Source organism: Pogona vitticeps, chromosome 5 (assembly GCF_051106095.1).
Source record: "Pogona vitticeps strain Pit_001003342236 chromosome 5, PviZW2.1, whole genome shotgun sequence".
NCBI classification, from domain to species: Eukaryota; Metazoa; Chordata; class Lepidosauria; order Squamata; family Agamidae; genus Pogona; species Pogona vitticeps.
In genome coordinates, this window is record NC_135787.1 from 186,059,749 (window position 1) to 186,075,794 (window position 16,046).

A 16,046-nucleotide genomic window follows, 5' to 3' on the forward strand; every position below is an offset into this window, starting at 1 on the left:
TCATTGACTGACACCATGACAAAATGTGATTGTGACTACAGGGGAAAAAAAGAATTAGATTACAGAGAATAATTTTGGCAGCTACCATCTAAAGCAGCTCAAAGGGACTTCAGAGAAACATAGGGACATGAATCAAACCATTGGACCACCTTATAGAATCATAAATAACTGAATTGAAAGGGGCCTATGAGGCCATCCATTCCACCCCCTGCTCAATGGAGGAAGACAAATGAAAGCAGATCTGACAGATAGTTGTCCCGTTTTCTCTTGAATGCCTCCAGTATTGGAGTGCTCTCCACTTCCCAAGGTAATTGGTTCCATTGTAGTACTGCTCTAACAGTTAAGAAGTTTTTCCTGATAGTCCGCCTATATCTAACTTCTATACAAGAAAATTGTATATTCAACCTATATTTAACTCAGTATTCTCAACTCTGGCTTGCTGTAGTTCTCTGGGTTTATGGCAGATTCTGTCCTAGCCCTGCCTGGTGATCCCTGATATTCCCTAACAGCCTCTCATCTGTAGACTATCCAGACTTGATCATTTTTAGCTTCCAAAATCAGGTAAGATTGGCACGTTTCAGATCCTGTGGCAGTTTGGTAAACTGGTCCATGTTCTGTTATCATATACTGCCAGGCAACAGTTGCTGAAAGCAAACCATGTTGGAAATCCATTGCTTCCACAGGGCTAGCCACAACTGGCACTCAAATAGATGGAGTTTGGTCCCGTTAGCAAAGATGTCCTTATATTCTTCCACTAGCAGCATGTCAAACTAAGTCTAAGATCCCTTCGCGAATACATTAAGTCTAAGATTTTCAACTTTGCTACCTACCCACCCACCCACCTAGTGCTCATAAATCCAATGCTCATCTTGTGCACTGCATCTGGATGAGCACCTGTGGAGGTCATTCCCACCCTGGCATTTCCAGATGTTTAAAACATCAACACCTACTTCAGCTGGGACTGATCAAAGTTCTGGTCCTAAGCATCTTGGAGGGCACCAGATCCTTGGATCTCCTAATTGTGGACATTTCCCCATAAAGGCACTGCAGCCTTTGCAGCTTCTTCAGCATTTTCCTGAGGAGGTTGTGGCTGATGGAATGGATGTTGAGCCGTTTTTGACATGCGCAGCTCTGCTAAGTGGCTGAGTCATGCGATTGTTTAGTAAACAATTAGCAGAAAAGCACAGCCTGTGTTCCAGCTTTCTGTTTACTTGAAAGCAGCTACTCCCTGTCCTGTGTGGGCTGCAATTTTCATCTCTCTATGTTTGTTCAGTACGCCACCCCGTTCATCTAGATTTTAATTACTTGATTGCAAGTGTTTCCCTGCATTTTCTGTTGGGTTAAGAAGAAAATGACCCAACTCCAGGAGGCAGTGGAAGACAGCAGGGCCTGGCATGCTCTAGTCCATGGGGTCACAAACAGTCGGACACGACTTAACGACTAAACAACAGCAACAACAAGGAAGAATATAGAGGGGACTAGGTGGACACATTAAACAACTTCAGTTTTAAGGAGTGGGAGGGTGCCATCCATCAGCTACAGTAAAGAATACAGTTGTGAGTCTTTGACTTCTTTGACTTTGAATACATAGAACTGTGCATTGGCTTGTGCCATTGTCAAAACTTGGAAATAACTATAACTAATAAACTAATTCATTAAGTGGTTGAAATTGCTTTTCAGCCAATGAGTTTTTTTTTTTTACTTTTTCCAATAAAAAAGGTACAAGTTACATCACCATTGTAATCCAACAACGGATAACATCACTCATTTTGTGATGTACCTGAAATTTCCAGTTATGTTTCTAGTCACCGGATGGTGGCTTTGCTATAGGCCAGTTATTGCGAACCTTGGGTCTCTAGGTGTTCTTGAATGAAACCTCTCAGAAACCTTCATCACTAGGTGTGCTCACTAGGACTTCTGGGAGTTGTAGTCCAAGAACATCTGCTTAGGAACCACTGCTATAAGATACAGGAGGAATATTCCATGATTGATGCTGGTTCTTTTTATGCCTCCCTATGCTGCCTGGGGCTGTACTGCAGTGCTGAGGCAATGATGCAATGGGCAGATGGAAGGAGAGTGTGGTTTATATTACAGGTTAGCAGCTTGCATTAGATGCATTTGTTTGTGTGTTTAATGGTACAGTAATTTTTTTTTCACTTTTGAGTAATAACACTAAATAGTTACTTTTAAGGTTGCAACTATGAGAGTAATTAACTACTTTTGAGATGTTGGAACTCAAAGGCAACTCCTTTCTTTGGAAAGTAGTTTTCCAAACCCTTCAATATATGGCTGATATTATATTTAGCCAACCTGTAATTTAGTCCGGAACCCTATGGAAGGGGGAACTTGGGAGATGAATTTGCATGCAGAGATCAACATTGCCTCCCCCCACTGGAGATTCTTCTCTAGGGTGGGAAGATGTCCTGCCCCATGTCATGTTTAATGGACAAGTTTTGCGGAAACCTCACAGTGTCTTTCTCTTCAATAAAACAGGGGTGATATTAATTTGCCTTCTAGGGTTGTTGTCAACCAAAACTCATTAGTGTCCGTAAAGCACTTTAAAGTAAAGTGGAAGAGATGAAAGGACATGAAAATGATGAGGCATGTGTAAGAAATAGGCTCAGTATATCAGTGCTCGCTGTGGTTCGAAATCAATCAGAAATAGGAAAAGCTGCTTTGCTGGACCTCTAAGAATGCTGCAAACAGGGTTTCACGCCCACCCGGAGAGGGGCTGGATTAAAATTAAACTGCCATATTATTCTTTCCCCCACCTTCAGGAGCTTCAAAAGAAGGGGAAAAACTTTGCTTTTTTTCTCCCCCTTGCTCTTATTTTTATGTGATTTATAATTGCTCTTGGGTGAGTGAAGATGGCTTGAACAAGAAGGAAAAAGGCATTATTGGTGCATTTTTAATTTTTATTTTTGACTTCACTGCAAACAAGAAAAGCAGAAAAATCCCCGGACCAATAAATTTCAGTTACATTCTAAATAATCTTTCGTCTACTTCGGTGGTCTGGGGGAGTTTATATAATTGGAAGGTTAAAGCCCTTCTTTGTTACTGTCTCCCTGTTCATTAGTACAGTTGAGGACAATAAAACAGGGCTGCCAGAAGGGGGGTTAAGAATAACTAAGCCAACATTTGAAAGTCACACTTCATTTTATCATTGCACTCTTGGGTTTTTGTAGCTCCGTAAACTCTGTTAAAGAACAGCGTCGCGCAACCGGTTGTAACAATTGTTCCTGTTTATATTTTATGGCATGTTTATCTTGGTAACGTTCATTGTCAGCAGGACAACTAGAGAAAAGAGGATGGCAAAATCTAAATGATGTTAAACGTGTAGAGTACAGTAATCCTGTTTCTGATTATGATATGGTGCCTGCATAACCGGGGGGGGGGGGGATTCTCTCATTTAGGAACAGGGGGGGGATGTTTGCAGACTGAGTGAAACTAGAAGGCTAAGTCTAATGTTGTTCTCAACTAGAAATGTAAATTCTCATTTGTCTTGCCCTTGCACGCAAGAGTGGAGAAATGCCACATTCTTCTCTTCGCTGGCGGCAATGCCAAAGCTGTTGTCCTTGGCACTGCCAATCGGGTTCTTGCATTGGAGGCAACAGTGTTTTGCACACAATGGCCCAGTTTTTGTGCTGTTTGCACACTTGCATAATAATGTGAATTGCCAGCTCCCAAATAATCAAGACACCTGTTTTGTATGAATGTTTGAAGCACTGAATAGGTTATTCCCATCTTTCTTAAGAGTCATCTTGTCCTTCTGTGCTTGCTCTGTATATATGTGCTTTGATTCCAAAAGGGAGAGGATTCTGAAAGCGTTTTGTGCAAATTATGGACACTTTGAGGAAGAAAAGAGCTCCTTTCCTCCATGTCCCAGAAGAAAAGATTTTCCCCCCATACGCTTAGGTTAAACTATGTTAGTTCATATATTTTTCAAAGGTACACATCTTGAGTCATGTGTGTTTTTGAATGGTACACATGTTTTTTGTGTTTCACTCCCTTTCCACTATCAGAATACATAACAGGTCCTGCAAATATACAACTTTCTTTTGCTAGTCTAGAGAAAATGCAAAACAGATACATCCTAGGGGTTGGGAACGTTATCTTCTCAGACTACATCTCTAGACTTCCCTGTGCAGCATGGCAATGTTTGCCTGGGGATTCTGGGCATTGTAGTAAAAATAAAAACCCACAACTTCTCCAACCTCTGATCAAAGCCTGTTTACATGTAAATGAAGCAAAAGTCCAAATGCATATTGAATAACATTAACACACATTAATCCTTTGTTTGCACTGCTTCGTTTGTTATTTAAGCACACAGATCTCCAACTTTACTAACTGCTGTGATGATCTGGCATGGTGCCGGTCTTGCCCAGTTGTCCAGGCATGTGACTGCACATGGAGGTTTCCACAGTAGAAGTTCTGTTAATTTATATATTGAACAGGAAGCTGGCTTTAGCTTCTAAGGTCCTTTAGGTACAGGGCTTCCCCTTTCCCCTTTCATTGGCCCATCACTTTCCAAAGTAGCCCATGTATTGTATTTCTATACAAGAAAATTGATTACAGTCGCCTATTTCTTTTCCACCCCTGTTTGCAACTGTAACAGCGAGGCAACCGTAGTATAAGAGCACATAGGAATAGTCTCTCTAGGTCCTGCCAGACCTCGTCTTCTGAATACAGTCTCTCACTGCATTTGGCATAAGGCAAGCCGAACATGAGGCTGGGAAGCTGTATGTAAGCCTCTGTTTCTTGGCACTCTGGGCTGGCTTGCATCCCCTCAAGTGAGGGGAGGGAAATACTCGGTGAGCAAACAAACATGAATGAAATGTAAGGGTGTCTTAGGGAGGGTGGGGGTGGGGCCTCGGGTATGGAGGTTGGATAGCTGGACTGAAATTTTAACCTTGAATTATGCAGTGGGAGAAGCGCCCTTTGGCAAACTCAGCCCAAACAGAGCTCTCTAGCATTTTGCCAAGAGGCACGTTGGCCAAGAGGACAACTCCACAGGAGAAATGCCACTGTCGGTTTATTATTAACGTGGATCGGCTCTGCTGGAGAGCCTGACAAAATCTGGGGGAAGGGGGATGAATCCTGCACTCCAAACCTGATCCGTCACTCTGTCAGGCTGAAGTACTTGTGTTGCCCATCCAATTAATTCTACTGAACTCTGGGGGACCAGAAGCCAATTCAGTGTTACGACCTTTGCGTAGAGGCTGTCGAAAATCACGTCTGTGAGGCAGCGCTCCACATGGCAGCTCTGTCGTTTGGAAGACGCTTTCCATATGGTTCAGCCTAACAGGGTGTGGAGACGCTGTTCTCCAGGAACTGCAGTGGTCCTAGCTGGCACAGGACTGCACCGAGGAAGAGTGGAAGATCAAAATGGTGGCTACACCCAGGTCGTGTTTTTTTATTTTTCCTGGATGCCCTCAGTTAAGCATACCAAGTAGGAGTGGATAGATTTAGTCAATATTATAAAATCATAAGAGTCACACAATTTTATTGCTGGAAGGAATCCCAAAGGCCACCTAGTTTAACCCCAGTGACCCTGCAGTAAGTCTACAGCTAAATCATCCTTGGCAGATGGTCATCTCCCCAAAAAAGCCTCCAGTATACAAGTGCGTTCTCTCCTACATACAAATGTTTTTAGTCATAAGTTATTTCATTAACCTTATGCAGAAATTTGGAACTTCAGCACATCCTTTAAGAGAATGATCTAAACAAAATTCTCAGTCAAATTCAAGAGACAAATTCAGCAGGTACAGCTCCTCCCCTGTAGACGGTTAGACCTACCTGCCATATGACCTACACTTCGGTCCTTTGGGATGCAGGTGAAAACAGTGCTTTTCAAACAGGTGTTCAGGTCAATCCTCCCCTTCTGAGAGATGTTCTGACCCATGTAATGTAGTTTTTAATAGATTTGCTGTCGACAGGCAGGCAGGCAGGCAGGCAGGCAGGCAGGCAGGCAGGCAGGCAGGCAGGCAGGCAGGCAGATAGATAGATAGATAGATAGATAGATAGATAGATAGATAGATAGATAGATAGATAGATAGATAGATAGATAGATAGATAGATAGATAGATAGATAGACAGACAGACAGAGAGAGAGAGAGAGAGAGAGAGAGAGAGAGAGAGAGAGAGAGAGAGAGAGAGAGAGAGAGAGAGAGCCACCCAGATTAGTGGTTTGCCATTAGATGGGTGGGATATAGGTACAGGGAAGGAAGGAAGGAAGGAAGGAAGGAAGGAAGGAAGGAAGGAAGGAAGGAAGGAAGGAAGGAAGGAAGGAAGGAAGGAAGGAAGGAAGGAAGGAAGCTATTTTACACCTGCCTGCCATGTAGATTTTGAGCCTTGTGGTGCAGTATTTAAACTGTAGTACTGACACTCTGCTCCCAACCCATTATGGGGCAGTATATAAGCAGTATACTTTTCCTCTCTTTTTCTTTCAAGATTCTCCTTGCCATGGGAGAAGAATAAAAGCAGTGGGATCTCTAATTCAGCACCGACAACATGGCTGGTTACACAGGACACAAAGGGCAGCTTTGTGACACATCCGGAGATTTAAAAAATTAAATCTCAAATTCTTTCATTCAGATTCAGGAAGGCATTTGCAATGGGGTGGGGGGGGTGTAATATTTATTTTTAAAGTAAAACCAAAATGTCAGCCCCTCACGGATCATGCCATACATCCATGGAGCAAGAGGTTTTCCCCAAAGGCACCTTGCCCTGGACTCTTTCCAGCCCAGACAGAACATGGAAAAGATGTGAAGATGTGACAACCCCTGACCAGTGTAATCTTAAAAAGTAACTTCTCTAACTTCTCTCCCCTCCCCCCCCCCCCCCCCCCCCGTTTGTTCATGCTTCTCGGTTCTTGTTTCTTAAGGGGAGGAAAACAAGAATGAAACCAAGTGCTTGGAATTTTTCAGTGACATCACATCATATGAAAGCCAAGCAGTTTCTGCAAGAGACCTTATAACTGTAGCTCACTGTTTATTTTTAATATATGTCCCAGCCACCTTTCAAGGCCTCAGCTTTCTCAAGATGACTCACGTTATATAGAACGGCAAAATTCAATATAAAATTAGAAAAGTACCTCCAAACCAAAACAACTTTAAAATGAGCTAGTGCAAAAATAAAATCTCATTTTGGACATTTAACAGCAGCAAACACTGTAAGAAGGGCTTCATGAAAAGCTGGGGAGAAGAAATAATTTTTTTAAAAAGCCCTCTTAAAAACAGCCACAGATGTGACCAGCTGTTTTTTTTTTGGAAAGTGCAAACTCCAACTTCTCTGCAGCACCTGCCATAAGCCACACCAGTCTTGGAAATGACCAAAACCTGTATGGGAGGGAGGGAGGAAGGAAGGACGGACGGAGGGACTGAGATATAGCCCAAAATATCTGAAAGATACTGAGTAGGAGAAAACTGTCAACCCCACCACTCTTTTCTTGTCTTCCTGGAAAGCTTAATTAAAATATCACCTCAGCTGTTCTCACCCATACTCACATTTTCTAAGAAAATTAGACCCACCCAACCTAACTCTTTACGATTTCAGATAGGATCTCTTCCAAGTCCTACCTGGAAATCTGTGGTATTCCTTAATGGAGTCCCATCCCAATACCGTCCAGGATAGGCCCTGCTTAACTTTCAAAATCAGACAAGATGGCAGTCATTCTCAGGCTGGGATGCTTGTTGTACTAAATGCTGAAGCACAACACCCTTTGTCCTATCTGATGGGGTTTTTTTCTGCAGGGGATATTGGGGGTTGTAGTCCCCCATGGCCCTAGGTAGAAAATGGAAGCTTTTCCTTCAGTTTTTCGATAGGAAGGGGAGGAATGAGAAGGGAAGGGGTGGGGAGGGATAATGGTAGCATTCTGAGGCCTGAGCTACACCTTGAGCAGTTAAGAGTTTTAAAATGTCTTGAAACTGACTACTTTCTATCAAGCCAGCCATGATTAATGGATGCATTTTCATGCGCAAACCTGAAACCATTGTGCTTTCCCATTTGGAATCGCTAAATGGATTTCACAAGATGAAGGTGGGCTGTCCCACTATCAGCAGGCTGCAGTTAATTTGTGAGTGGGCAGGGATGGGAAAGAATATCCTGCTCCTTTGTTCAGTATGTGATGCCATGAACATAAATTGAAATACCCTCTCGGAAAGTGTGCAGTCCAGCTCACAGGATGTGGCCACCCACTTTTCTTCCCCCCCCCCAAGTAAAACAGCTTAGTGGTTGGTTTTGTGATTCACTTTGCTCAAAGGCTGTTTGTTATGTGGCCTTTCTGTGCACTGGGTTCAGAATAGAGGTTGGAAAAGCTATGGTCCAATCAATCAATCAGTCAGTCAGTCAGTCAGTCAATCAATCAATCATTTCCAAGCCTGCTTCAGAGAACTCAGGACTGGAGTTCTTGTTGTTATTTAGTTGTCAAGTCGTGTCCAACTCTTCGTGGCTCCATGGACCAGAGCACGGCAGGCTCTCCTGTCTTCCACTGCCTCCCGGAGTTGAGTCAAATTCATGTTGGTAGCTTCAATGACAGTTCTTAGCTGGGCCAGATCTGGGGCGCAGGAAAAAAAAAAAGTTCAACGGGAATACCAGCAATAGAGCAGGAGAAAAGAGAGGAGAAAAGTAGCTACAGGTACACAAGAAAAATGTTGAGGTATCATAAGCATAGTTCTGGATTTCAAGATGTGAAGAAATCTTTGAGATGTGAAGAAAATCAACAAACTGAGTTTCTAGTGAAGACTTTCAGCCTGGAGGCAGGCGGTACATCATGGCCCCTCCCAATTTGAAGAGACCCTTGTCCATCAGGCAGAGGCAAAGAGGCATTCACGAACGCAGCAAAATCAGGGAGCTAGACGGGGTACAAAATGTATTTGTCCTCAGTGTGAAAGGGATTGTCACTCTTGAATTGGCCTTCTTAGCCACACTAGACCCTGTTCCAAGTCCTCCATGCAGAGCACGATACCATAGTCTCTCGAGACTGAAGGATGCCTATTCTGTTGTCTTGTACAGAGAAACTTCATCTTGCACTCTTTCCAAAACCTTGAAGAAATCTTAGATCTGGTGCTGGGCCCAAATCACCAAGGTTTCTTCTCTTTCATTATGTTTTTCTCAATTTGCAGAAAATAATATAATATGTATAAATCTCCTATTTTTAGGGGGAAATCATGTATTTTCTCTTTCCGAAGCTAAATGCACATGTGCACATGCACAGAGCAAGGATGGAGTGATTGATCACGAAGATAGAAACAACCCATCCCACACTGCCATTTTCACTAGTTTTTTTTTAAGGCAATCGTTATCACATTTCTCCAAAGTGTACCTTGTACATGAATGCACAAAACTCACTCTAAAATGTGTATGTTTTCTCTAGGACTGACTCCCTACCTCAGAAACCCAGCATTCCATGGCATTTTGTATCAAAGAGAAATTTTCCCACTGTCCCTTGTTTACTGTGTGAGGGTGAATCAAGTCAGCATTTACATCTCCGGCTGGTGTTTTGTACACACAAAAACTCATCCAAATAAAAATTTGGGATTATCCGGCAACCAAACAAACTTATATCTGTGGCACAGATGTGAACATACGATGGACAATGAAAAGAGGAAAAAAAGAGTAGTTTTATACCTTTTCCAGAAGAATGGAAAACAAGACATTTTTCTTTCCTGTGTATTAGTGATAAATTAGTGGTGAACCAGACATTGTGTTAAATATGTAGGAGGTAGCTGGGCCCTATTCTCTGTTTTACTCCAAAATAAGTGTATGGGATCTATCCACCTCATGGCAACTTCTGCCTTTTCTCCCACAACCATTTTTCCTTAAACCAAGGAGGTCAGAGTGCTGTTCTTAGGCTTTATTTAACCCTCCAGGACTGAAGTGTGGCTTCCAATATGGTCACTTTCTTTTTGAAAAGGCCATTTTTGGCCTAAATATGGAGTTGGGGAGGATGAAAATACATGTAGAAGGTAAATCACTCACACTCAGGGAGTTTGTTTTGCAGTTTGGGGGAAATGAACATTTTTCGTAGGGTCAGAGGAGTTGAGGGTTCAGCAGAATTTACCTCAGGTTTCACAGAGGCTGAAGGAAGCAGCTCTACCAGGTGCAATTTCTTCCATTTAAATGTACTTTATTGTTTAAATGATGCTGTTATTCATGAATAGCAGCAAAGGAGTTAACAAAACCCTCCAGAAACACTTTGCTGATCTTCCTCTTGAAACACACATCACAAAACAAAACTATCATTACTCTTTATGCCTTTTTTTAAATGTTATCTTGTCTTCCCCTTTAGCCTCCAACTACCTCCCAGTGGAGTTTTTCCCCTGACTTGGGCTCTGCTCTTTGATTTAGAATAATCATTTAATTTATGGATTGTTTGGGTCCTTTGTTTGAGAAAGGCCTAACCTATTTCCCTCAGGTGTTATATCCTTGTGTTTCCTTTCGGGTTTTTTTGAGTTATTGTGCTATGTTGCTCTTAGCTTCAGCAACAGCAATTGCTTATATCGCTGGGCTTCCCTCAGCCTTGGAGGACACTCTGTTGTTTTATAATTAAAGCTTTTTGTGGCATGTTTCTCACCTCCCCTGCCCCAACGGCGGGCTCCCGCATGCCGTCCTTCTCCGTTCCCTCCGTACTGAGATTGACTGAAGGTTCACTTAAGTCAGGGCTCAGAGGGGCCCAACAAAAGCATGGCTGACTGTTTTGACATTGCTCCATTTTGGAGTGACAGCCTCTGAGAATTATCTCAACTTTCCTTTGATGGTGACTAATTGAATTATTTTATTATACCACATGTTTTAGTGGTGGGAGGTTAGGGGTCGGCTTGTCACTAAAACAGAGGCTCCAGCTCCCCCCACCCCTTATCGCTTGCTCTTTCCCTAGAAGGAGGCAACTGAAAGACAGAGAAATTGAACTGTGAAGCTAGTGGAAGCGGAGATCGGCTCGTGTTCCCAATGCCGGCGTCTGACAGCACTGCCGTGCAAAATTAAAACATTTTACAGGGGAAACAAACACTGGTGTCTCTTTTGAGAAAAGACACAGATCCTTGCAAGCGGGTGTGTGCTCCTCATGAGCAGGTGCATGGCGCCACCCATGGCCACAAAGGGCTTTCAAACATGCAGGCATGAATCACTAGAACCCCGTGTTTTTTTAAACATGTTTGAGGGCTCAGAATGCAAAGCGGGGCTTCTGCACCTCCCCATCTGGCACCATGTTATCCTCAGCCTGTGTCCAAACCTTATGGGAACTCCAAACAGTCTCTGATATAGAGCAAAGAGCAGTGGAAGGGAAACATTTCAGAGGCAACTTGGTGTACATGCAGAAAGGCTTGGCTGTGCACAGGTTGTGACCCACCTGTAGGGCTGACAGAATCCACTAGGAAGGTATGATGGCCCTCTTAAGAGGGTTTACATGGGCCTGGGGAAAGAGGTCCTGGACTGACGTCTCTCTGTGTGCGTTTCAGGACGTGAACAACACACCGTCTCCTCCCACCAGCATCTCCATCCTCTCCTCTCCATTTGTATCAGGGTGTGAGATTTAAAAAAAAACCCCACCATGCTCCCATCTTCCATATGCTTTTTCTGTTAACGGAAGCATTTATATGCAGACTTCATTTACACCATCTTTAGCAATTTTACCCCATAGACCAACGTGTGGGTGGAGTGTTTGTTTCTTTGTTTCTTTGAGAATAGACATTTTATCCGTGTTCATTTTAAAACGTATCCGTCGCTTCACGTGTGTGAAATATACCCTAAGCCTCAGAAAGGAACAGAGATCTGAGGTGACATATACTTTCTTTTACAACATAACTCTCTTGTTGGGAGAAAAGCAGCCTATTCATAAGAGGAATACATACCACAAATCTCAACAGTTACCAAGTGGATAATTTCAGTCAGGATTTGAAATCATAAAACATCCTTTCCCATTTTTTCCTCACTTACCCCCTCACCCACTGTGCTCACCGTCACCCCAACCCACTTTTCTCTGTCTGTCTGTTTCAAATACTGTTTATGTCTCATCTCTCTCCTTCTATTTTTTTAAACCTGTAAATTCGCGAATCTAGATGGGCGGAGCAAAAATGGAACGAACGAACAAACAAACAAACAAATAGATAGATAGATAGATAGATAGATAGATAAATAGATAAATAAATAAAAGAGAGAGGACAGGAAGAATTTTCCTCAGTTAGGTTTCACAAATCTGAATGACGACCATGTTTTCTACCCTCAGTTTTGCCTCTTTTGCTTAATAGGGAGGGGGATGAGGAACAATGAGGAATGATGATCATTGCTGGGGTCAATCTGGTTAAAATGTGAACAGATTTTCAAAGTGTCTTTCACAGTAAATATGTCTATTTTATGTACCGTCAAGTAGCACCCAACTTACAAGCAACCCTAATAAGGTTTTCAAGATAAGTAGATTTTTAAAGAGTGGTTTTGGCAATGCCACACTTCCACTAGTGAATTTCCATGACCAAGCAAGAATTTGAATCCAGGTCCACCACTCTATCCACTATACCACACTGTGTACCCATTCCAGTGGCTAAAGTAACTCTTTTGGCTAACCCTCAGCATTTAGCCATTTCCCCAACTGTTGAACTTACGCCTAAGCCAACGATACAGAATAAATTAATAACAGAAATAGCCTCATCTGGCTCCAAATTTACCGTGGATCATTCTGTTTTCCACATTTTTTAAGTCTTAAGTTGCCCTTTGGGCTGATGAATAAAATATGTTTTTAAAAAATTCCACTGCTCAACAATGGCATATTTCAGAACTTTTTGAGCTGTTCGAGAAACATCCAAGTTGGTCACTCGGATGGCTGTCAAACCCAACTGACTTTCACAAGGGTTTTGAGGTTTACTCATCATCTGCTTATATACTGTCTTTTTAAATGGGGCAGATTAATGTTCAAGCCATAATACTTTCAACACATAACACCTCCCAAATAAGATTTTATTTTCCCCTTTCAATCTTCTTTTTCCATCTCAACAATCCTCTCTCCCCCTTAGGACCTTTGCAAATTACCTGTGAACTTTGCAGTTTTGATGGATGTTACTAAAAAGACTAAAAAGCCCTCTCTTCTCTCCCCACCCAGGACAAAACAACACTGGAGAACCTGACTCAACAGTTGGCAGTCAAACAGAATGAAGACGGGAAGTTTAGCCACGCTATGATGGATTTCAACATGAGCGGAGACTCTGACGGTCAGTAGCAGAGTGTTGTGCCTTATTTCCTGCTGTGCCTGTGCATCCACCTCTAGTGGAGAACCGGTCTGGATCTCTTGCCCATGCAAAGGGAACACCCACTCAAGGACACACTGGAAGTGATACATTGTGTGGTGTTGTAAACTGACTTCCTGTTGCAAATGCTGTGGCAAATCGTGATCTACTTATAAGCCACCTCACAGTGCTTAAAGCACTGATATCTGAGCACTCTCTGATTGGTTTACAGTTCAATAATTCAGGCTGCACGTTGTGTCATCCATTTCCCCACCCCCACCCCCAGCAAGCTGGGTACTGAATTTACCAACCTTGGATGGATGGAAGGCTGAGTCAACCTTGAGCTCGTTACCTGAGCCCATCAGGGTCAACCTCCGGTCATGAACAACATTTTTTACTGCAGTACTACAGTTGAACCACAGCACCACAAGGCTCTGTATCTTTGGTTCTGTAGTGAGGAGAAGAAAGAGGGATGCAAATGGAAATACTGTATTTTTCCGTGTATAAGACTATACTTTTGTCTAAAATCTTTAGACTAAAAATTGAGGGTCATCTTATACACAGAAGTAAGCTGAGGAGACAACAAAAACAAGTGGAAGGGAAAACAGGGATCAAAGCAATTCTGCAGCGCTTTTATCCCTTTCCCTGTACACTTGCTAAGCCCCACTTAGGTTTCTTAATTTTGGATTAGAAAAGTGGGAGTGTCTTATACATGGGGGCATCTTATACACAGAAAAATATGGTGTATTCGGGATAAACTGAGATCAAGTGGCAATCCTGTTGTGCAGTTACGCAAAAGGCGTATCTTATCTGTTGCATTACAGTCATGTGACTGAGTATGCAGCAGACAATGTTTACGGAGATTTCTTAACATGCATCGATTTGCCTCTATAGGTTATGCATTTTGTGTAACTCCTCAACAGGATTTTGGCCGATGGTTATCACTGGAATGCAGAGGATCTTTCCTGGGTTATCAGCAAAAATTAAAATGTACATCATCACACAGACACACAAAATAAATCACAAGACTGCAAATATTCTGAATTTAAATTATTTAGAACTTGGAGAAGTTACTTTTTCAACTACTTTTTCTGTCCAAAAACCTGACTTTTCCAAGCTCTGACAGAGACTATGTACAACTACCTGACAATATAACTGCCCCTTCCTACTGGCTAGTACAGTGGTGCCTCGCTTATTGATCGCTCAGTTGAGCAATGAAATCACTTTGCAATGGACTTTTGGCCATCGCTGGAGCGATCGCTTAGCGATGTCCTCTATGGCTAAAATTCGCTTTGCGATGATCGTGGGGAAGTGATCATGGCAAAGCGAACTTTTTTAAACAGTTGATCGTCGGTTCCAAAATGGCCACCGCAAAAAAATGGCCGCCGCTGTTTTGCCTCGCTGTAGAGGCACCCAAAATGGCTACCACTATGGAGGAATTTCGCTTTAAGATAAGTTTTTAGCCCATAGGAACGTTTTAAACACGTTTTAATACGTTCCTATGGGCTTTTTTAAATCACTTAGCGATTAAATCACTTATCGATGTTTTTTCTGGAACAGATTAACATCGCTAAGTGAGGCACCACTGTAGTTCTCAATACCAGAGGTTGAGAGTTCAATTCCCCACTGTTCCTTCTTCACAAGGGCAGGACTTGATAATCAATAGGGTCCCTTCAGCTCTGCAGTCGTAAGAGCATAATGTGAGTATAAAAATGGCCATGCATATGTCCTGCTTTTCATACATCAATTGTAAGGTGAAGTGAAGGTTCCATATAGAATCTGAAGTTGTATCTTTTTTCCCTTTTAGAAAATAAAAAGATAGGAAAAGCTAATGATGATTATGATGGTATGAATGAGTCTTCCAGTTGCTCAAAAGGCAGTTCAACACAATGAAATCTTCTTTGTTCCATACCCTTTCTTCCTTCTTGCACCAATTTTTTTTAGGAAGTGCTGGGGTCTCAGAATCTCGGATTTATCGGGAATCCAGAGGGCGTGGGAGCAATGAGCCCCACATCAAGCGCCCCATGAATGCCTTCATGGTGTGGGCAAAGGATGAACGAAGGAAGATCCTACAGGCCTTCCCTGATATGCACAACTCCAACATCAGCAAAATACTGGGTAAGAAAACATAAATTCTAGTAGGAGTCTTTGGATTACGAATGAGGGATAAACAGGTCAATTTTTTTTTACTCCATGCATATGTTCATTCATAAACCAGTTTCCACCTTAATCTGCAACTTTGAATCATTCTTAAGTTGAACTATTTTCTTGCAAATGTGTTATATTTCACTTCTAAATGTAATTCGTCTGGAACACATGTGATTTTTGAGCAAATCTAGTCCTTTTTGAGCAAAGAATCTCAATCCAATATTCAGAGAAGGGTGACATTACATTACAATTCAAACTTTCATCAAGGAAGTGTGTATCAGGTCAATGTTTATCTATTATCTTTTTTTCTTTTCCTTCCTTCCTTCCTTCCTTCCTTCCTTCCTTCCTTCCTTCCTTCCTTCCTTCCTTCCTTCCTTCCTTCCTTCCTTCCTTCCTCCTTCCTTCCTTCCTTCCTTGAAGAATTTGAAGCACTATATAGGTTGTTCTCATTTTTCTTAAAAAGTCAGCCAGGCCTTCTGTTCTTCTATGTATGTCTATTTTACTTCCCAAAGAGAAAGGACACTTGAGACAAACTACAGAAACCATATAGGGGTGGAAAGAGCACTCTCTCATGCTCACTTTAGGCTAAATGTGAATCTCCCAGAGCATTAAAATCCCTTACTGAGTTTTCTTTCCTGTCGATGTAGAATTGATGAGAATAATGAATTTGGTGAGTATTGTTTC

At 42.3% G+C, this 16,046-nt stretch overlaps 1 protein-coding gene across 7 annotated transcripts in view; it reads left to right on the forward strand.

The window, feature by feature from the left end:
• Positions 1–16,046, forward strand: part of SOX5 (SRY-box transcription factor 5) — a 918,192-nt gene that overhangs the window by 885,734 nt on the left and 16,412 nt on the right. For all 7 annotated transcript variants that reach the window (XM_072999722.2, XM_078376420.1, XM_078376419.1 and 4 more), the window contains 2 exons: positions 13,091–13,199; positions 15,159–15,332. In XM_072999722.2, the coding sequence (XP_072855823.2) occupies positions 13,091–13,199; positions 15,159–15,332 (283 nt within the window). The remainder of the gene's footprint in view (positions 1–13,090; positions 13,200–15,158; positions 15,333–16,046) is intronic.